This window comes from Myiozetetes cayanensis, unplaced genomic scaffold (assembly GCF_022539395.1).
Source record: "Myiozetetes cayanensis isolate MyiCay16 unplaced genomic scaffold, myiCay2020 scf47, whole genome shotgun sequence".
NCBI lineage: Eukaryota > Metazoa > Chordata > Aves > Passeriformes > Tyrannidae > Myiozetetes > Myiozetetes cayanensis.
The window spans coordinates 351543-373417 of NW_026087709.1; the positions used below are offsets into that span (position 1 = coordinate 351543).

General features: G+C 58.0%; 1 protein-coding gene across 1 annotated transcript; it reads left to right on the forward strand.

The window, feature by feature from the left end:
* Nucleotides 1-17568: 17568 nt before the first annotated feature.
* ANKRD33 (ankyrin repeat domain 33) lies at nucleotides 17569-19919 on the forward strand (the record flags this gene model as incomplete). Its single annotated transcript, XM_050331038.1, has 4 exons — nucleotides 17569-17874; nucleotides 18143-18272; nucleotides 18924-19064; nucleotides 19147-19919. Coding segments are annotated over exons 1-4 (1350 nt in total), but the record flags the coding sequence as incomplete, so codon positions are not given.
* Nucleotides 19920-21875: the final 1956 nt, after the last annotated feature.

Sequence of the window (21875 nt, forward strand, 5' to 3'; positions counted from 1 at the left end):
AGCATCCATGCAGCCACACACCCCACCTTCCTGCACTCCTAGCAGCCCAGCATCCCACGAGTGTACCCCCTGAGCCCCTGCACCCTGGCATCCCAGCAACCCTAACCTTCTGCAGCCCTAGCACCCATGAACCCTGACCCTCTGCACTCCAGCACCCAAGTACACTGACCCCCAACTTCCCAATGCCCATGCACCCCACTCCCCTGCACCCTGTGCTCCAGCACCTGGCACTGCAGCACTCCATCCCCTTGTACCCCCTCTCCCCTCCACTGCCCTCCAATATCCCTGAACCCTGCCCCCCAAAATCCCTGACCTCTGCCCCCCAATACCCCTGACCCCTACACCTCAATATCCCTGACCCCTGCACCCCAACTCCAGCCCTACCCGTGCCCCCGAGGACACAGCTGTGGCACATGGGCAGGGTCCTCCTCAGCTGCCCAAGTGCTCTCAGAGGAATCCCAAATACCTGGAATATTTTCCTACTATTAGTTTACCGTGCAAAAATAAAACAGTTGCCCCAAGGATAGTGTGTCACTGGGAGGTGGCCACAGGACAACCCGTTTATTAAGGCATTATCCACCCCCTGAAAATGCTGGATACACATAGGCTCTCGGGATCAGCTGTACTGGGGCTCCAGGCAACACACTCCCTTCTCTGGGCCTCAAAATTCCCCTTTTTTGGGTGGGTTTTCCCCAAGAACGCCCTGCAGCTGCTTCCCCTTTGCTCTCCGAACCCCTGCTCCATTTTAATTAACCACCCCAGGCTCTTCCCTGATGGAATCACATCACGGCATTATTCCCTCACCCCAACGTTGTGTCATATCCCTCAGGGATTAGGGCACATTTTTCTTTCCAGGAGCAGATGAGCATTCCCTGTCCTTGGGCAGATGCTGGAGCTGCAGGAGCCTCTGCCTGAGCCCTCCTGGGTGACTCAGCTCAGCTGCCCAAAATGCCACAAAGGTGCTGCTGAAGATGCCAACCACCAACTTCCCTCAACCAAATCAATTAATTTGGCTCCAGCAGCGGCTCCTCCGGGGCCGGGACTTCCCAGGACCGCAGGACCGTGACTTTGGCCGCGTCCATCCGGACGCTGCCGTCCCAAAAACAGTATCTAATGATACTAATCCCAGCAAGCCATAAAACTAGCCTGACATTCACTGTGGTTCCGGTTTCGCTGGGTATAAGCTGCCTTTTATTAAACCGGGGAGCCGGATTTCTAGCCCTGCTCGCAGAGTTCAACCTCACCTCATTAGCCAGGGAAAAGCTGGATGGGAACTGCGGGGTCACGCAATTTATTTTCACTAATCACTCCCCATGATTCCTTTTAAAAAAAAATAAACTCCTAATCAAAAGTCCGAATTCGTTAATTATTTCTCTGTTTGATCAGCAATAGAAACCATCAGCAGAAATCCGTGCTGACACCTTCTCCTTAGAAACACTGGGGTTTCTCTTCTCCCACAGGGAAGCCGGCATTCCACAGCTCACATTAGGCTTTAACGGCAAAATATGATAATCCGAGGGCTGCGGGTTGGGGACATGTGATGCCTGATATTCGCTGCCGGTTCACGGAGGGGTGACACGTCCCTGCCTCGGCTCAGGCCTCCCTTGGCAGGAGCAGCTGTGCCAGGAGCAGGGTTGAGGAGCTCCAAGCACCCGACACCGAGAGTGGGGCATTAATCGAAGAGGCCCCTAATTATTTAATGTCCTTCTTCCCTGGGGATCGGGAACAGCTATAAATTCCCGCTGCAGAGGGTTTCAAATCCGGCCACAAAGCCGAGAGAGAGTGAGCTGGGATGCTCATGGCTCTTGCCTGGGTGGTGGGATGGGGTTTGGATCAGCTTTGGCTGGAAGGGAGATGCTGGATGGGGACCTGCCTCAGTTTTGGGGAGCAGCTCCTTAAAAAGAGCAGGCCAACACTTCATGGCCTTGTGGCACTGCCAGCAACGTGGCTGCATCCCTGTGAATCATCCCAGTGGGATGAAGAGGGTTAGAGAGAAGGATTTTCATCCCAAACCTTCGGTGCTGGAGACTCTGCCTGTGCTTGGAGCTGGGTCTGGCTGAGAGACCCCAAGAACCAGCCAAGGGACCCCTCACCAGGGGACTGGGAACACACCAGTGTTTTTAGGGGGTCTCAGCCCCACCAAGTGCCCAGGATCCCACTGGAAGCCCCATCCATAAGAATCCAACCCGCAGGCAGAGCAGCTGATCCTGCTGGAACACGCTGCCTTCGTGTCAGGGAGCAATTACCCTCCAGCCCAGCACTTAACTCCTCACACCTCCCAAAGCAGTAAAACATGCAGCACCACAGAAAAAACCTCATGGAAACCCTGGACTTGATCTCTCCTGGGGCACAGAGGCCATGGGGGAGGATGCCAATGTGGGCAGGGGGTGGATGGGTGGGCAGGAACTGAGGGGTTGGTGGTGGTAGAGTGTCAGTCTGGTGGGCACCCATCCAACACTGGCAGTAAGACCATCCTGAGACCACATGGGGGAAGGAGACCCAGTCCTGATGAGTTTGTACCCAGAGTCTGGGGGCCCTCATCCCAGAAAAGCCACAGATCCCAACACAGGGCACCCAGGGCTGTGCATCCAGGGATGTCCAGATCAGACTTCTCCCCCTGCTCCCATCTCCCAGTTCCCTCTGAGCCACTCCTGGCAAACTGGGAAGGGGGGAGGAGGAGCTGGGATTCTGCCCGGGGAGACATTACACCACAGTGGTCATTAAAAATCTTCCCAGGCCCCCAACTCCCTCATTCAGCCCGACAACCATCAATCTACAAATTATTTTAAAGCACCGTGCCCGAGCGGAAGGTGATTTATGCCCTACAAGGCTCGAGCTATTTTCATTCGTCTGATTTATTAACGTTACATAAAATTACAGAGAGCTGCTGATTTATTGGCAGCAGGGCTGCTGGATCCTCATTGCTCTCTCCCAGGATTTGGGGATACCTGCTCCCAGTGACAGGACCAAAAGCACACCAGCCCATTAAGAGGGACAACCTTTCACGTGCTCTTGGAAAGCAAAGCCCTTCAGGCCCCAGGAATTGCAGTTTTCCTCTTAGGAATGGGTCTCTTGTTTACAAAGAGCTTGTGCTGAATTCCTGCAGGAGATGATGCTCGTAAATAAGCAGAAACTGGGGAATGAGTTTGTGGCACGAGTCTTAGTCTTGGCTTTAGGAATAAGACACTCTCTGTCCCATGTGGGGTATCTGAGCAGCACCATCCCCTCCCTGGCCTGAGTGAAACCTCTGCTTTCAGTGGCTGCAGTGGAGGGGGTGTGGGGCAATGCAGGGGCCCAGGACCACCCCCCCCTCAGCCTCTGCTGAGAGCACAAAAGGAGTTTAACAGCTTCATCTCCCACATCTGGTTGTGCTTAAAATCCGTGGAGCTAATAGGGCCCTTTGCAGCCCAGTGAGAGCTGAGCCTGGAGCCGGGGCTGGGGAGAGTCCCTGGATCGGGAATCCCAGCTCCTGCTTGCAATCCAGCTCAGCTCCTCCTCTCCCAGAGAGGTGAGGCTGTCCCAGTTCCCTTCCCTTTCTCCGTGGAGGGGGGACACGACCCCAGGCTGGTGGCTTTGCTCCCCACCGTGATGCAGTTGGTGGTCCCAGGGAAGGAGGAACAAAATGGGTGAGCTCTGAGCCCCAGAGCATCACAGGGACCCCCTTCACCCCAAACTGTGCAGAGGTGGGGGAGGCAGAGGCTCTGTTAGCAGCTTTATTTACCTAAAGTGGCTCCCAGGGATAAACAGGGACCCCTGTCCACCCCGAGGAGGGCCCTGTGGGCTCATCCCAGAGCAGCAGGGAGGGGACTTCCAGGAGCTCTTTGTTCAGCCCGTTTGCATCAGGAAAACCATAATTCAGCCCTGAGATCTCACCCCCCAGGGCAAGCACATCCCCTTAATTAAAAAAAATAGTCCCACCGATGTGAGAACAATTTTGGGGACGAGCCACCAGGGTGGAGGCAGCAGAGCCACCACGGGGCTGGGTGGCTCCGTCGAGGGTCCGACCGGGGTTAAATCCCAAAAAATCTCACGGTTTGGCAGCAGGGGCAGGCACAAAGGGAGAAGATTTATCTTGAGAGGCCAAATCCACTTAGAGGAGCTTTAGGGGCCATAAATTGATTGCTCAGGGGACACCGCGGCAGCAACAGGAAACAGCTCCATATTTACGAAGGTTTCTGGGCTTTCTCCGCGTCACGACCGCTGAGGGGGCTGAGGCTGCAACCAAAGCCCCCGCTCATGGGGTGGGATTCAAAGGATGTGCTGGACCCTTTGGGAAAGGGGACACGACATCCCCATGGCTGTGGCAGCCCCTCATTGTGTCACATCAGTGACGGCCACGGAGTCAGGGCAAGACATGACGTGAAACCCTCGTTAAGGTGGGAAGGAACTGGGATTGATCCACCCCAGGGCCAGCCCTAGAGCCCCAGGGAACTGTGTGTCCAGTGGCTGTTGCTGCACCAGCACTGGGTGCTGGGAAGCAGGAGCTGGGGGGCAAACCCAAAGCAGCACCAGGATGATGACAGAATCAACCCCCTCATGAAGATTCGCATCCCAGCAAAAGTGGGGGAGCAAAACCAGCAAATAACAGCAAATGTGACTTTTTTCTACTCCATTTCTCCATCTGACTCATCTTTTCTTTCTCCTCCTGTCCCTTATTTTCAACCAACGAGATGTTTGCGCCCGAGGTGAGAAGCAGGGAGAGTTTTCCCCTGGAGGATTTGGTTCCATGGAGCTGCAGGACCCACCAGGATCAGGGCCTTCCCTGAGGATGCCACAGCACAGGGACCCCCGGCAGGTCAAACGACACCTGTGCACCCCCTCGGTGCAGCCCCAGCACAACCCATTCCCTGACCTATTTTCCACTCCTTTCCCCCACACCAGTTTTCTTCCAGGGGCCAGAAATTCCTCTGCACAAGTGGCCTCACTGCCAGTAAACATCAGCCGAGCATCATCGGCGGCTCCGCGTGTGAAACAGAGCGGAGCGACCGCCGCACTCCAGGGTGGGCATGGATGGGGCCAAGCGCGAGGAGGGGGTCCTACAGCACCTTCCCCCTGAGCTCACACTGACCCGAGTCTCAGAGGGGCTCAGCTTAGGCATGTGATTAAAGCTGAGGCAGAAGAAGAGGACGGGACCCCAGAGCATCCCACACGGGTGACAGAAACCCCCCGGAAACGCTGCAAAACCCCGGAGCATCCTCCTCCCTGCGCCTGGCGGGGCAGCCTGCCCTCCGGAGCAGCAGCCACGGGGGTTTAAAATCCAGGGATTCACCCGAATTTTACAGTGAAAGGCTCGTCCGCCCCTTGCATTTAAAGCCGGGCGGTTTCTAAACCCTCGCAGCGCCTTCCCCGAAGCCCCGACGGGAGCACAATGGAGTCTTGTTTCTGGTAACCCGAGATGCCTCGGTCCCAGCTCTTTAATTTTAGACTCCAACACGCTCGCATTCCTCAGCACTACAATGGCAGATATTTATACTCTGGAATGCAGAGCCCGGTGCTAATTTAACAGGGCTGGGTAACCCAGGGCCGCTCTCCGAAGCCAGGCCCTGGCCGAGATAAAATTGGATCAGGCGGAGTTTTATGGGTTTACAAATCTTTGCATTTGTTCCCTGGCCCCCTCGGATCCCCCATAAAAGTTAAACGATGCTCCCTGGGAAGGCACCGGTCACCTCGCCCGAGCAGATGGACAGGGCAGCTGGGAAGGGTGGGAAGGGGTGGCTGAACCTCCCCTGAGGGGCCATGTAGAGCCATGGAATGGCTTGGAAGGCTTGGGAGGGACCTGAAAGGTCACCTGGTTTGAGGTTCAAACCCCCTGGTGGTCACCTGAATGTTGAGTCCATCCTCTGGACGCAGGAGAGATCTGTCCAAGCCTGCAGAGCGTGAGAGACCTGCTGGTTTAGCCCCTCACACAGGACCTCCTGCTGGAGCTGATGGGATCTGTGGAGGATCCCATCTCCCAGGTCTGCTGCAATGCCAACAAATCCCTTCTATAACCCACAGGGTGACTCTTCCAGGTTCTTCTGATAACCCTTTCCCACTGTTGTTCTTGGGAAGGAAGGACCTTCTCACTGGGTCCCAGCAGCACCTCAAGCTGTTCCTGAGGGGTGACCTCCCTTTGCTTCAGGAGCTGTTCCTCTTGACGACCTATAAATTCCAGGAAAAGGAGAAAACTGCCCTTGAAGTCTCCTTGACATGGCTGATGAGGCTGAAGCTGCTACAGGACCCTCACAGCAGCTTCATCTTTGCTTCCCCCTCAGTTCTCCCCACCGGTAAAGGACAAGGTTGAAGCTCTCTCTGGGCCCTTGGGTGGACACCTGAGGGAGGCCTGTCCCTGCAGGAGGATGCTGCAGGACAGCAAACGCCCCTGGAGCACAGATGATCTCCATTTCAGAGCCGTGGAGGCCGTGGCGTTGCCCACTCGTGCGTGGAGGAGGCCACGGCGACGCTGGCAAAGTGGTCCCAACCCCAGCGGGTCGGGGGCGGCAGCTAATTGAGAGAGGAGCAGCGTTAGCAGATAAGGGATGGGGTCAGCCCAGCAAAGCTAAATCCTTGACCTGTTATTTAAAAGGTCGGGCAGAGTTCAATGGACTACTCCAGGTCAATTCACTCAATTAAAATATTAAAAGTTCGAGGCAGGAGCGCAGGGATGGAGGTTATTCCCCTCTGCTGGCGGGGGGAGACAGATTAGGGATTATGGCAGGGGGTCCTGGTGGGCAAGGGAATGTGCAACAAGAGGCAAGGAACAGTGATTCATTCCCAAACCCGATAAGGAATCATAAAGATTGGGAAAGCCCTCTGAGATCCTCGAGTCCAACCACTAACCCAGCACTGCCACGCCCACCACTAACACAAGTCTCCACTCAGCATGAATTGTAATTTGATGGTTATAAGACAGAAACCTCTGGCCACATCCAGTGCTGCAGAATCCAGCACCCAGCAGGGATTGTCCTGGGCTCAGGAGTTCAAACTCTGTACATGACACCAGGGATAAGAGAGGGGAATCCACAAACCCCCATGTCCTCAGCCTTACGTCCCCAGCCACCTCCAGCTGATGTGTCCCACCACCAGCCACGAGAATGGCAACCACAGGCTGCTCAAGGAGCCAAGCAGGAGTGACACCTGCAAGGACTGGCCTGTCTGTCCACAAATACTCAAGGATAAGCTGCAATTCTTCTCCCTCCCACCCCAGTATTTGTCCAGCTCCAAGCCTGGCTGGTAGGGCCACACGGTCCCCTCAGCAGCCAGGCTGCGGTCCCAGCTCCATCAGAAAAGGTGGAAAATTGGTCAGATCTCATGGGCTGGATGGAGGAGAGCAGTGTCCTGCCTCGGCTGAGCGGTGCCACCCTCGGTTTGTGCCCGTGAGGTCCCACGTGAGCCCTCGTGGAGCAGCAGGGGCTTTGTCTGAGCGAAGGTGGCTCCTCCCCACGCGCTTCAAAGGGTAAATAAAAGCTTTCAGCAAAATTAGCAGCAGAAGGAATAGATAAACACTAAGGAGATATTGACTTCTGTTGAGGTGAACGTCAAGATTTATTGAGCCGGGGAGGTAAATATTGACCAAGGCAAGGCTAAGGTCAATAATTAACTCAAGGGATGATAAATCAAAGCACAATGAAACATGAACTCTGAGCAGGCATCGTTCCAGACGTTTTGGATGTCTCCATTGAGGAACCTCTTGACTTGCTGCAAGACTTTTGGTCAAGTAGAAGGACTTCAAGCACATTGCAGATGTGCCTACTGACCTCCAGAAACCAGGAAAGAGGAGCAGGGTTTGGATGAAGTGAGCCCTAAATTAGAAGATTCTACAGCTCTGAGCCTCAGAATTGGTTCGGTTTTGGAAGAAGAAAACCAAGGTCTCCTGCATTTTGAGTCCATCCTCTGGACGCAGGAGAGACCTGTCCAAGAGTGAGGGACCTGCTGGAGGTTCCCAGAGCGATTCCAGGGGCAGGGAGGTGCCACATCCCGGGGCTGGCTCTGAAGGGAAGCGCCGACGGCAGCGGGGCTGACGCCTGACGGAAAGCAGAGCTGCATCTCCCTTGTCAAGAGCTTTTCTCACTCGGGCTGCAGTGCCCTGCACCCTGGCTGACCTCGATGTATACGAGGGTAAATTAGTTAAGATAGAACCAACACCCTCGTTAAGCTCCTCGGTGCAAAACTGCAGGGCAGGGTGGGGGGTTGTGCAGGGAGGGGGGAGCTCATGGAGGGTGGGAGGCAGCACAACCCCCCCCAGGGTGATCCAGAGGTGGAGGACATCGCCCCCCCAGCAGGCTGAGCATCCTTAAGGGGGCATTTGGTGCTGCTCACCTCAACTTCCAGACCCTTCTGCACTGACCATTTCCGATGTTCTGATCCTGCTGGTCCCTCTTTCCCCAGTCTCAGGGAAACAAGGTGGGTTTTCCCCAGCCCATCCTGCTCCCCACGCGTGCAGCCCCTTCCCCCCGGGGAGTGCAGGGCCTGGGGCTGAGAAATCTGGCAGCAATTAGGGCAGGGAAAGTCCAAACCCTGCTGGGTTGCTTCAACCATCAACGTGTCACGGCCCAGGAGGGAAGGTTTTCCACACGCCAAATTCAGATGTCAGCAGCAATAACCCGGCAGATGAACAAGGGGCAAGGGGCCCGCTGGTGGTACCAGCGTCACCACCCTGCCCCCAAAAAGGGGGACAGAGGGGAAGGAGGGGGGCACAGGTGAGGGAGGGGGCACAGGGACCCCGAGCTCTCTCCAAACTGCTCAGAGCCCAGAACAGACATTGGAAAGCTGAGCTGCCATTGGTGAGGGTGGGTTTGGGGCACTGAACCAGGGTGAGGGTGGCACCCAGTCACCCAGATCAACCCCTGAGACCTGGTGGGGGTGTGACTGCACAGGGAGACAGAGGGTGTCCTGTCCCCCCAAAGCTGCTGGTGCTCATTGACAGCGTTATTAGAGAGGCAGAGGTGAGGGCTGGAAGTGGTTTGACCTTGCAGAGAGGAGCTTCCCTGCCATCCCTCCCCTTCCCCCTGCGCCGTAACGAGGGGCTTGGCAATCTGTCAGCGCCGCCGGGAAGCGCTTTTTATCCAAGTAATTAATTTGAAACCCATTAAACAACTGCAGGAAGGAGCTCGTGCACATCTCGAGGTGAGTGGAGCTGCAGGAGAGAACCAGGAGGTCCAAACCCCTCCACCCAGGATGTTGGACACAACCCACCCAGGAACGCTGCAAACCCAACGGGACAGGGCAAAGCTCTGGGTCCATAGAGTGGCTCGAGCCAGGGATCAGGTGCCTGGGAAGCTCTGGATTCCCATCTCAGCCCCAAAAACAACATCAGGAGCTGCTCCCACGTCATGCAAACCCCCCCCAGGTCCCTCCCCGCGGGGCTGGGGGTGGGTGAAGGGGTCTCCCCTCAGGCTGGGGGCGAGCGTGGAGGGTCTGCATTGTTTTTTTTCCTCCTTCATAAATCACTGTTCTTTGTGGCCCCTTCCCCAGGCACGGCACAATTCAGGTTAGGTTATAAATAGGATCCTGGGCTCTTTCAGGTTGATAAAGGCCGAGGGGGGTGGAGCAGCGGGGAGGCGTCACGACTACATAACACTTTCATTGCCCTGTCAAAATAAAGAATACCGCCGCTGCCGACCCCTTCTCCCGCAGCATATATCAGCCAGGCCCCTGACACCACATTTCAGGCCAAACCCGGGATTAAAACACCCCCCACAACAACCAGGCCCTCCCCCCTGTTTCCCAACAGGGCAGAGGCGTCGGTAGCCCAGCCCTACGGTTGGTAGCCCACTCGTGCTGCAACTTCCACGGGAGCTCAGCTTGGTGCTGGTGGTGCCCGGAGCGTGGGTGTCACCCCAACAGCTCAGGGAAATGCTGGTCACAAAAAGAAGGAAGGTCCTTGCTTCAGGGATGCTCCTCACAGGAGGACTTTGGGATGCGTTCCCTGCTCTCCCTTTGGCCGTCCCATCACTGGAGCTGCAAAATTAAGGGTTGGGATAAAAATAACGAGGTGCCTGAGCTCGTCCCCAAGAAGCCCCCGGGCCTCCTGCTGGCCTGTGAAAGCCACTGAAATTAAACACGGGTGAGCAGCAACTCAGGAGAGGCTGAGCTGGGAGGGGGAGCCCTGACAAAGCCCTGAGGGTCCTGGGGGCTGTGGGGTTTGGGATTCTGGCGGTCCAAATCCAAGGTTTGGGACTGCAGGATTAGCACCCAGGCACATCCCACTCCCCTGGGAGCATCCTCCAGGACACGGCAGAGGTGCCATCGCCACGTCCCCTCCCCGTGCAGGACCCCCACCCCCAGATACAATGAACCCCTTTACAAGGGCAGGGAGGTTCCCCCCAGAGAACCCCCCGGCCGGGCCCGGGGACAAATCGGACACAGATCTGCCTTTAACAGCTCCAGTGATAAAAATGCCAGTTTATTGGAAACACATGGAGTATTTATAGGGGACATCAAAGCAGGAAGGAGGTTTACATAGCAACAGGCCAGATTAAGCAGAAGGCATCTGCTTTTTTCGGCAGCCACGGGGCTCTCGGGAGGCTCAATAAACCAGCCCTTTCATTCCCTCCTTCGGGGAAAGCAGAGGTTGGCAAAACAAAATGCAACCACATGCCCAGCCCTGTAAAACACCACAGGAATGGGAGCATCAGGTTACGGCTGCACCCCAGCCCCGGGCTGGGGGGACAGCCCAAGGGGGGGACAGGCGGACCCTGGGTGTTCGGTGTCACCACCCCAAACCTCCCCTGGGCTCTGTGTCCCCCTCGTTCCCTGCCATCCTGAGCTGGGAATGGCACCACGGCTGCCAGTGAGTGCCAGGGCTGGTCCTGGACTCTGGAGATGCTGGGAGGTGCTGGGAGGTGCTGGGAGATGCTGGGAGGTGCTGGGAAGATGCTGGGAAGCGGCTCCGGGTGGTCCTGGGCGGGTTTGATTTCCCATGGGCAGCCGGACCCCCCCAGCCCGGGGCTGAACCAACATTCCCAGGCCGCAGAACCTTGTGTTAATTAACCTTCCAAACACTCCCCTAATATTTTGCCAAATCTAATAATCAGCACTGGCCCAGGAGCTGCGGGGCCTGGGGGATTCCCTGTGGATCCAGCAGTTTTCTGCTGCCCCCTCCACCCCAGGACCTCCCCTCCCTCCTCTGGAAGGTGCTGGGGCTCATCGTCTTCACTGCTGTGATGAGCTGCTGACCTCAGCCTGCCCACCCTGCACAGCACTTCCCCACCCAAAAAAAAACCCGGAAGAAGGGACAGACTGTTTTCCACCTGAGAAAGAGCCAGCCCAGCTCCCTCAAAATCCAGCTCTGGAGCAGCAGCATCGCACCCATCTGCGGGTGCTTTGGGGCAGAGACAGGGAGTGGGGGCAAACCCACACCCTCCTGCTGCCACCAGGACCCAGCAGCAGAGCCTCCTCCCACTCCCCAGACCCCTTTGGAATCCTTGGAAAGGGTTAATTCGCCCCCACGTGCTGGGCACTGGGTGTTCACAGCCCTGCAGGGGCCTGGGGAGGGATGATAAATAGCTGGGGACGTCCCCTCGCCGCCGCTGCCACCCCGGGCCCAGCTGGGGACCGGCGTTTCCCACCTCCTATCCATCATTTCCAGCTGGCCTTGTCACGTCCTGCAAATCACCAAACCCAGCTCCATCCCAGGCTCTCCTGTGGGTCCCTTCCCGAGGTTCAGGGCACCCTGAACGCAGGGATGCTCCAGGTGGGAGCAGCTCCATCAACCCACTCCCCTGTTCTGTTTCCTCCCCACACCTGGGTGTTTGTTTCCACCTCCAGGGATCCGGCTCCTCTTTTAGCTCCCTGAGTTTTCCTCCAGCCCCTGTTCCTCCCCAGGGCTCCCAGAGCAGGAGACCCCTTGGAGCTGAGGGAATTTCTGAGGTTTTCCCTCTCAGCTCCAGGGGCTGAAGATCACACCCTCTGGAAAACCCTTGTGAGCAGCAGCAGCTGCACTTGGAGGGGAGGAAGAGGATGGGTGTGCTGGGAGAGGAGGTGTCCAGGGAACTGCTCGAGTAACCGTGTTTTATAAATACATGGAAATTCCTGCAAAGGACAAAGCCATTTCCCTGCCACAAGCATTAAAAAAAAAAAAATTAAAAAAAATCAATTATTTCATTCATGGCCACCACCAGCCCACGGGGACCTTCCCTGCTGTGCTTGGACTCGTTTCCAGGCTTGGCTGGCCAGCCAGGCTCTTCCTCATCCCATTCCAGACATCCAGGGCCTAACAGGTCTTGCGAGATCGCAGCTTCAAGAGGTGTTCTCAATTTGAATCCTGAGTCTGAGGAGGCCCACAAGGACCAGAGCCCAAATGTTGGGCACCTCCACTCCTGCACAGGGACACGAGTGACCCCACAGCCAACACGGTGCTTCCCTGTGCTGGGCTCCTGGGGAAGGGAGGAGTCCATAAAAGCGGAATCTCCATAAAAATGGAGATGTGAGAAGGCTGAGAGGCACAACCACAACCAGGAGTAATAATGAAAAGACCCTCAGGTGAAGATGGGGAATCTGTCTGGGGGCAGGGCCACCGGGCACTGGACGTGGTGGCCTTTACCTGCCGGGCAATTCCTTATTGTCCCGGCTCCCGCTGCCTCGTAAAGGGCTGATGGATAATGCTCAGCACGGAGCCCAGCGATGCCGTCACCTCAGTCCCTCCACACGCCACGATCCATCTTCTTTATAGCAAGGACCCGGAGCCAGCACCATCTGCGGCACCAGAAACACAATTACCGGGGTGGGGGGGAGCCCCCTCTCCTTCCAAATTTCATAGAAGGCCTCACAGAGCAACCCTAAATTACTCCCCGCACACCAGGGACCTCACGTGGCACCGTTTCCCTTCAGGAATAATGACGGGAGGGAATTAGCAAGTCTGATTCTCTCCCCACTCCTCCCCGGAGCTTCCCCCTCCTCCAAAATAAAAAAAAACAAACCAGGGAGAAATTGAAATTGATCCCCGGCTCTGGAGCTGGCCAGCTGTAATTTAATCAGAAAAGCCTCTCTCTTGGCATTTATTTATTTTTTTTAACCCCAAGGTCCTAAATTAAAAAGGAGGATGGTGGGGTGGGGTGGGAATGGATGGAGCCGTGGATTTGGGAGCTGCTGGAGCCTCTCACCAGTGTGAGTGTGGAGACTGTGCCAAGGGGCTGACAGGCTCACACCCCCCTGGTTTGGTATCCTGGCTGCCAGTGCCTGTTCCCACACTCTGCTCCCCACGGGCACCCTCGATCCAATCCAGTTTGGGCTCAGGGGCTGTGGGTTGTGCTGCCCTTGAGCTGGAATACAAAAAAAAAAAGAAAGGCAAATGGAAGAACTCGAGTGAAAAATCCTCCTAAACCCTCTTTGATCCTGCTTCCAAGGAGAAAAAAATGAGAAAAAAATTAATTTATAAGGCACCCAGGTCCTTAATTGCCTTTTCAGGCAGCAGAGCCTGGCTCTGACAGGGCCAGATCCTTTTGGTCTGAGTTAGTGAAATTCTGTGTGAATTCAGGGGCTAAGGTCAGATTTCTATTTTATTCTGTATTTTTTTTTTCCTGCCAGAGCTCACCCCTCCTGCGTGTCACAGCCCTGCCGGCTCGAGGTTGAGGAGCTTTATGGTCTTAACGTGCACGGGAGGTAAATCCCGGTGAATCCCCCGGCTTCCAGCACGTGCTTCCCTGTGTGCCATCACAGAATCCTACAGGATCCTCCAGGAGCATCCAGGCAGGCGCAGGACAAGAGGTTGTTGTCCCAGGGCCAGCAGCTCCTCGAGGTGGCCAGCGGAGTGTGACGGATGCTCTGACTGCTTTGTCCTCGCCAGCGGCAGGGAGGGACATTCCTCGGCACAGCAGGACCCACCCAGAGGGACAATCCCCCCTCTGGAGTGACTGGTGGAAGGAAAAGGCTGTGGGCAGGTGCTGGGGTGCCTGGACAAGGCCGGGGATGGGAGTTTGCACCACGGTCTGGAAACCCCTGGCCCACCCCAAAGCCCTGAGCGGGGTCCACAGGGACATGAATCACGGCCTGACCCCAGGTTTGCTCCAGCCCTCAGCCCAAGGGTGGCTTTGTCATCTCCTCTGGTGACACCCACCGCTGATTTATGGCCGGGCTGGGAGCGGGATGCGACACCCCAGACACCTCTCAGTCCCCAAATCCCAGCAGCACCGGCCCTGTCCCGGCCACTCCGCTCCTTTCCTGGGCAGCACCCAAACATGGGGCCAGCAGGGGACTGGCATGGGGACTGTGTCCCATGTGGGGACACAGATTGTGTCACCGTGTCCCCTCAGCCTGCTCCTGCACAGGGAGCTGCTCTCGGACACAGCAAGGAGGGACAGGGTGAGCAGAGCCCGTCCCCAGACCTAAATCAACGCCCTCCACTTCCCGTCCACGCTGAGTTATTGCTGCTGGTTTTGTGATGGAGATGACCAGGCGGTGAGGAATGAGTGACCTGGGCCAGACCACCGGGCTCGGCACTCCCAGCCGGACCCTGGGCGAGGGGTGAAAGATCAGGGCTGTCCTGCAGCCCCTCCCCAGCCCCCACCTGCGCTGAGGCTCCCGAGTGTCAGCGGTGATTTAGGGTGTGCGGGATCACCGGGAGAGTGGGAGCATCCCAGCCAGGAGCGGAGCAGTCAGATCCAGAGCTCTGGGAAGGGACCATTCCCCTGTGTCAGCTGGGTTATTTATCTCCCAGCTGTGCTTCCCTCCCTCCCTCTGTCCAGGATGACCCCAAGGGACAGGTTCCCAGGCAGGGAAGGCTCAGGTAAGTACAATGGAGCCTGGGAGGATGGCATCACATCTGGGAGGATGGCATCACATCTGGAAGGATGCCAGGAAGTCTAGAGGGATGCCTCCACATCTGGAAGGATGCTGTGACGGCTACAAGGATGCCATCACCTGCGGGAAGGTGATATGACAGCTGGAAGGATGCTGTGACGTCTGGGAGGATGCCATCACATCTGGCAAGATGCTGTGGGACCCGGGAGGACGCCGGGATGCCTGGCAGGACGCCCTCACATCTGGCAGGACGCCCTCACATCTGGCAGGATGCCGTCATATCTGGCAGGATGCTCTGACGGTCGGGAGGATGCTTTGACATCCACGTACAAACTTCTTAGGAAAAAAAATAAATAATAATGGTGATGATGATGATAATAAAACAGAATAGCAGAGCCCGCCCTTCCAGAGGTGACACGAGGCCGATCCGGCGGGCGAGGGGCCGGGGCGGTGCTGGAGGCACGGGCCGGACCCCCCATTCCCAGCGCGGCCGCTCCCAGCCCCGTTCCCGGTCGGGTCGCCGCCGCCTCCTGCGGCCTCCGGCATCCCCTGGTGGCAGCCGCGGGCTCTGCAAATCCCCTCGCCACCCAAGGCTGGCCGAGAAACGTCCCCTGGTGCCACTCGCACCAGTCCCCTCCCCGGTCCGGTCACCCTAAGGGGACCGCACGGTGCTTGGCGGGACCCTCCCGACCCCACCGAGGGCACCGGCAAAGGGACGGGACGGCAGCAGAGACCGCGGCACCCACCCTGACACCCACCCGGGCACCTCCCCCGGCACCCACCTCGGCATCGACCCCGGCACCCACCCGGGCACCTCCCCTGGCACCCACCTCGGCACCTACCTGGGCACCCAGCCCCGGGCTTACACAACCGGCTCAGAGCCTCCCACTTGTGCCAGGTGGCAGATTACGGCACGGGGCTCTGGGGATGACTCCCTAAGCCCTAAATCTGCTCCCGTCCTCCCCGGAGATAAGGCAGAGCCAGAGGGTGGCAGGGGGTGGCTACACCGGGGTCACACCGCGATGGCCACGCCGTGTCTGGGCTCTGGACAATCAGCACTGGGATCCTGGTGTTCAGAGCTGGGATCCTGGTGTTTAGAGCTGGGATCCTGGTGTTCAGCATCACGGTCTGGAGCTCCAGCCCCAGGATCCTGATGTTCAACACTGGGATTCCCAGCCCGTGCCTCCCAGCAGGATGAGCCCAGCACAGAGGAAACAGCTGGGATCCTTCATCTGCTCCATATTTTCACGTTCAAGGATGCAGTGAAGTGACCTTTGGGAGTCCATCTCAGGGGTTGCTGTAAATGGGGAATGTGGCCTCCCACGGTCTGCCTTGGCACCAAACTCCTGCCTTTTTGGCATGAAAATAGCTGATCCTGGGACTAGAAATGGCCTTTCCCAGATCCCACAGCCCAGCTGGCCCCTGAAGCCCAGGAATCACACAAAAACTGACCAACTATACACAAAAAAACCACCTTTAAAGATGAAGATGAGAGAACAGCCAGGTTTCACATGGAATTTGGGAAACCAGTTTTTGTAAATCCTGGGCTGAAGATGCCCTGAGGGCTTTGGAATCCACTGCCAGGAGAGGAGGTGGGGTGGAGGCTCCAAGGCAGCTCTCAAGGGGGATTCTCAGACTTTATTGGCTGTACCTGCACCGTTCAGACATCCAAGCACTTGGCTAGAGGGCAGGACCAGTAGACTCACAAATTTGCCTGCTAAGCCAATTTACCTGGATATAAAGGCAGCTGGAGAGCAACCTGGGGACTTTCAGCTGAGCCCCTGGGGCTGCTCAGGCAGCACCATCCCACCGGTGTGAGACAGGTATAAAAATACAGCCCAGGGCTCGCAGCAGCTCCGTGGCTAAAGACACTAAATCCTGCCCTGATCCTGCTCAGGGTGGATGGAGCCATTTTAAGCAACAGTTTAATTTAAGATCTCTTGGGTAGCTGAACCGACGTCAACGTGAGGGTTGTCACAGCTTTGGTGTCAAAAGGCCTCTTCAGCCCTGGAGCACAAACCTCTTTCTCCCTGAAAAGGGTTCGAGGGGAGTTTCCAGAGTCTCTTGGTGACTCTTCCCCCCTGGCTGGGGTCGGGATGCTGCCCAGCTGAAGAAGGACCCACGGGGAAGGTCTGAGCAGCTCCAGGTAAGACCAAGGTGAGGGGAACATCCTCCAGCCCTGCTTGGGAATGCTCAAGGGCTGGGAGAGTTTAATGGAATTCCTGAAGCTTTTCCTCCTTTCACGGCTGCCACCAATTAATTGTTGGCTCCTGCTCAGCGGCACAAGGGTTTAATTCCTGCTGGCAGGCTCAGCCACTGAGTCCCTGCCCTCAGCTCTGTGCCACGGCTGCCCTGTGTCCTGGGGGAGCTGCTCCTGGCTACTGTGCTGGGAAAGGTGCCTGCCTGCCCTGGGATGTGCACTGGATGGATGAAGAGGGCAGCTGAGAAGGGTTCAGACCCAGAGTGTGGCGTTGGAGGGGTGGATGTGTCCTTGCTGCTGGCTCTTGCCTCGGCAGTTGGTTCCCCCATCAGCAGCTCTTCATCCCTAGAGGCATTCCCGATCTCCTGCCCACCTGGATTCAGCACCTAGGCCATGGGACACTTATCCACCTCTCCAATTCCCAGAGCGTTTCCCCATTTTTCCCTCTGGGCTGTGCCGGGCGCTGGGAGCCGGCCGAGGTTTCCGGCGGGGGGACGGGGGATGCTGGAGCCCCCACAGCTCCCACACCCACTCTGTGTCTGCACAGGGGGAGTGACCGTCCCCAGAGCCCCCTCGTGCCCCCAGGAGAGGCTCCTGGCCCCAGGCAGGGCGCGGGGCCAGGCTGGGCTCGCTCCCCCCGGCCGGGCCGGATGACAGATGCCTGCGGTGGAGGAGAACGCGCTGCAGCCCCCACTCCCAGCCCGGATGACTCCGACCCCGAGCTGTACTATGAGGAGGAGGAGGAGTCCTCGGGGCCCTCAGAGCCCTCGGACAGCAGCAGCATCTTCTCCGATGACTCCGTCTACCCTTGCTATGAGTCCTCCTCGGAGGCCGACGGCACCGGGGCCCTCACCCTGTACCAGTGCTGTGCCAGGAATGATGCCAAGCTGGTGTGGGAGAGGCTGGAGTCGGGGGTGACCCGCAGTGAGGCCACGGAGCTGGACATCAACGGGAGGGTGAGTGGCTGGAAGGGGAATCCCACGGGGCAGACAGAGGATTTTCCAGGAATAGGCAAATCCTGAAGGCTGGTGGTTTCTAAAGCCTGGTGGGGCAGGAGGGAGAGGCCCGGGTGTAATGGACCTCCTGGGATAGACCCAATCCGTGGAGCAGAACCTTCCATCCTGAGTCCACCAGGTTTGGTTAGGGGGAGGATGGAGGGGGCCATGGGAGAAGCGTGGTGGGAGGATGGTGCAGTGCCTGTGCCAAGGGCTGTCCCCTCTCCAGAACGCTCTGATGGTGGCCTGCGTCAAGGGCTTCGTGGACATCGTGCCGCTGCTGCGGAAGTGCCCCTACATCAACGTCAACCAGCAGGACAACGACGGCAACACGGCCCTCATGATGGCAGCTCAGGCAGGTCAGCATCGCCCTCGGCCTCGGCACAGGCAGCCCCTGGGAAGGGGCTTGTGCTTCCCACCAAAAAACCCTAAAACCACTGGGAAGGCGGCGATGCCAAGGGATGTGTGACATCAGCTACATTTATGGCTCACCCCAGCAGAGCTTTAGAACTGGTGCAAAAATGGAAATTCCTGCAGTGATCTGTCCCAAACGTGTCATATTAAGTGGAGAGCTGGGCTGGAGCCACTCCATGTGCTCCAGGAAAGCCCCAAAAGCTGCTGGGATTTACCTCCCCAAAGGCTCCAAGGTCCATACAGGGACCAAACCTCCAGATGGTTTTCCTCATTAGTCTGGGTCCCTCCCTGTGAATAACCACAGGGGGAAGGAGGAGGGTCCCAAGGCAGGGCTCACCCCATTGTATCCTTGCTGGAATTGATGATTTTATCAGGATTTTTCATTTTTTGGACTCTCTCCTGCATTCTCTGCTGAGGCAGCTGGTGCCAAACCTAAAACAAGATAAACCCAAACCCCTTTCAGCCCTGATCCCTCCAGGCTTCTGCACCTTCATCCTCATGAGATGCAGCTGCTAAACCCCTCCCCTCGAGAGGCACCGGCCGCCGTTCCCCATTAACTGTCGGAACTCTAACGCAGCTTCTCTCTGGCTGTTAAGGACACATCACCATCGTCAACTACCTCCTCAACTACTACCCCGCGCTCGAGGTGGACCAGCGGGACCCGCGGGGGCTGACGGCGCTGATGAAGGCAGCGGTGCAGGGGCGGGAGGACTGCGTCACCGCCCTGCTCCTGGCGGGTGAGCGGCTCCCCGGGGCCTTGGGGGGGTTGGCACTGCCACTCGGGGTGGGGTGACCCTCACGGGGTCCCTCTGCCTCCAGGGGCTGACCTGGAAGCGGTGGATGCCGTGAAGGGGAAGACGGCCAAGGAATGGGCGAGGTTCACCGGCCGCTTCGAGACCACCGTGCGGATCCGGACCCTCCTGCGGCGCCCACGGGCGGAGCAGTTCGGAGCCCAGTACCGGCCCGAGTGGCCGGCCCTGGCCGAGCTGGTGGCCAGGGCCCTGAGTCCCAAATCCAGGAGCAGGAGGCTGCTGGAGAAGATCAGCGCCATGTTCACCTTCAGCTTCCCTCACAACGCCGAGGAGGACGGCGTGATGGACCACATGGTGAGGATGACCACGTCCCTCGCCAGCCCCTTCGTGGCCACCGCCTGCCAAACCGTCTGCCCCGACAGCCCGCCCGAGGTGGGAAAGCGCAGGCTGTCCGTGCCCGAGATCCTCGGGCAGCACGTGCCGGACCCGGACGCCGACTCGGGAGTGTCCTCGCGGCCCAGCACCGCCTCGTCCTCCTGCAACGGCCAGGCCGTGATGGAGGTGCCGCCGCCGCCGCTGCCACGCCAGCTGGGCGCCCGCTTCCTGCGCTTCCTGCCGCTGTGGCTGCGGCGCGGGAACAGCGTCGGCCCCCTCCCCAAAATCAAAGTGAGCAAGGCCTCCGCCCCGGACCCCGACGCCAGGGAGAGGAAGCCACGTGTGAAGGACAAGCACCTTCTGAAGCCGCCCCAGTGGAGGTACAAGGCGCTGAAGGAGGAGAAGAGAGCGGCCAAGGAGGCCGAGGACAACGAGGGGAAGAAGAAGAAGAAGGATGAGAAGAAGGAGAAGGAGAAGAGGAAAAAGAAAAAGAAACGCTAAGACGGGAGGTGCCGGGGTGGAGATGAGGTCCCCGCTGTCACCTCGGACCTGCTGGTTTTTCTGGCATGGAGATGGTTTCCTTCCTGGTGGGACAGGAATGCCCAGGGGAGGAGGGTGATGTGGGTGTACACACCCAGCTGAGATGTCCCCACTGGTCCCCCACCCTCTGCCTGGTCCTTCATCTGCTCTACCTTGAGGGCGACCACCCTGGCCCAGCCCTGGTCATGCTGGGCACCGAAGTGCTGAGAGCCTGGACTGGGCTCTGGGACTGCCAGGGAGCAGGACTGTGGCACAAGTTGCTCCCTTTTCTTCCTTTTTGTTTTTTTGCTGTGGTTTTATTTTGGCTCTTTGATCTTCCTGAGCTCTTGATTCTGCAGTGTGTGTTGGAATGCGGTTGAGCAAATTAAAATGGAAGTGGTTGCCATGTTAACAGGATTGATTCCACAAATAAAGCTCAGGGTTGCTTGTGGGGCTGGCAGGAATGCTCCCCCTCGCTGCCAAAGTCTGTTGGCCACCCTGACACCCCCTTGGTGACATTCCCCACTCCTGGGTTGTGGATGGGCACACCAGGGGAAGCAGCTCCACTCTGTGGAGGGTGGGGGAGCTCTGGGTGACAGGCCCAGGTTGGAAACCAGCCTTGGGGTGCTCGTCTGCTCCATTCCCAGCTGCCCTTGGAAGCCCCACCATTATCCAGGACAGAGCCCAGTGCTGCAGCAGCTGGGATCTGGTGTTCCCCTATTTCAGGCTCCTCCTAAGTCCATCCCAGGCTGTAGGAAGGTGAAACTGGGGCGTTGGCTCCTGCAGCACCCAGGGTGTGACCCCAGGAGGGCAATGGGCAGCACTGAAGAGCTCAGAGCCCAGGTTATCCAGGTAATAAATAACCCCTTAGCCAGGCGTTGGGACCCTCTCCCTTTGCCACTCCCCCACTTCGAGGCCGCAGCTTTGCCTTTCGGGGGGGCACAGGGAGGTGCAGGCAGGGAAGGATTGCGGTGGGGAAGGAAGGAGCTGCAGCCTCCCCGTCTGTTCCCCTCCAGCCCTTGGCTCGGCCGGGCTCCCCGGCACGTGGCTGCCCTCCCTCACCAGTTCCCGGCGACTGGCAGATGAGCCGGGGGCGGGTGGCACACGCGCTGCGCCAGCCTGGCTCCCGCCGCGCAGGGGGAAGGGACAGACGGGCTCCCACCGGGCCCCTCGTCCCCTCTTCCACCCCAGGAACTGCTCAAGGACACCCCGAGGGGCGGCTGGACCCCCCCATGAAGGGTCTGGCCCTGGTGCAGGGATGTCTGTGCCCCCCCCGGGATGGCATCGCAGGGATGAGCACCCGGATGGGGACGGAAAGTCTCTCTCCGGCTCCGAGGGGGTGGCGGGAGTTGCGCCACGGCCGGCGCGGGATGTCGGGTCACGGCGCTGTCGGGTGGTGCCCAGCCCTGCTGATTCACCCTGTCTGCCCCACTCAGAGCTGGCAGAGGGGCAGGAGCCTGCCACGGGTTTGGTTTGTCTGTCGTGTACCATCACAGTCAGTCCCACTGGGGCGAAATGAACTTTCCCACAGCGGCAGTGCCAGAGCAACAGCCTGGCCTGGGGCTCCCCACTCATCCCAGCCCTTCAAGTCACTCAGGATTAGGATTTAGGAAGTTTTAGAAGTTTTTAAGCAAGTGTTTATCCCCCCAGTGTTGGTTATGATGTAAAAATGATGTCCTGTTTGGAAGATAGAATTGTGGGGATCAAACCAGCTGGCATCAGCCCTCCCCTGATGTGCTTGGCTGCCTGGGGTAACCCCTGCCAGCAACCACAAATTTGGGGTTCTGATACCCACCCTGTGTCTGCTCCCATGGAGGGGATGCAGGAGCCATCCAGGAATAACTCTGGGAGGGGCTGATCTCCAGCTGGATCACAGAGACCTGCAGACCAGAGCAAAGATGG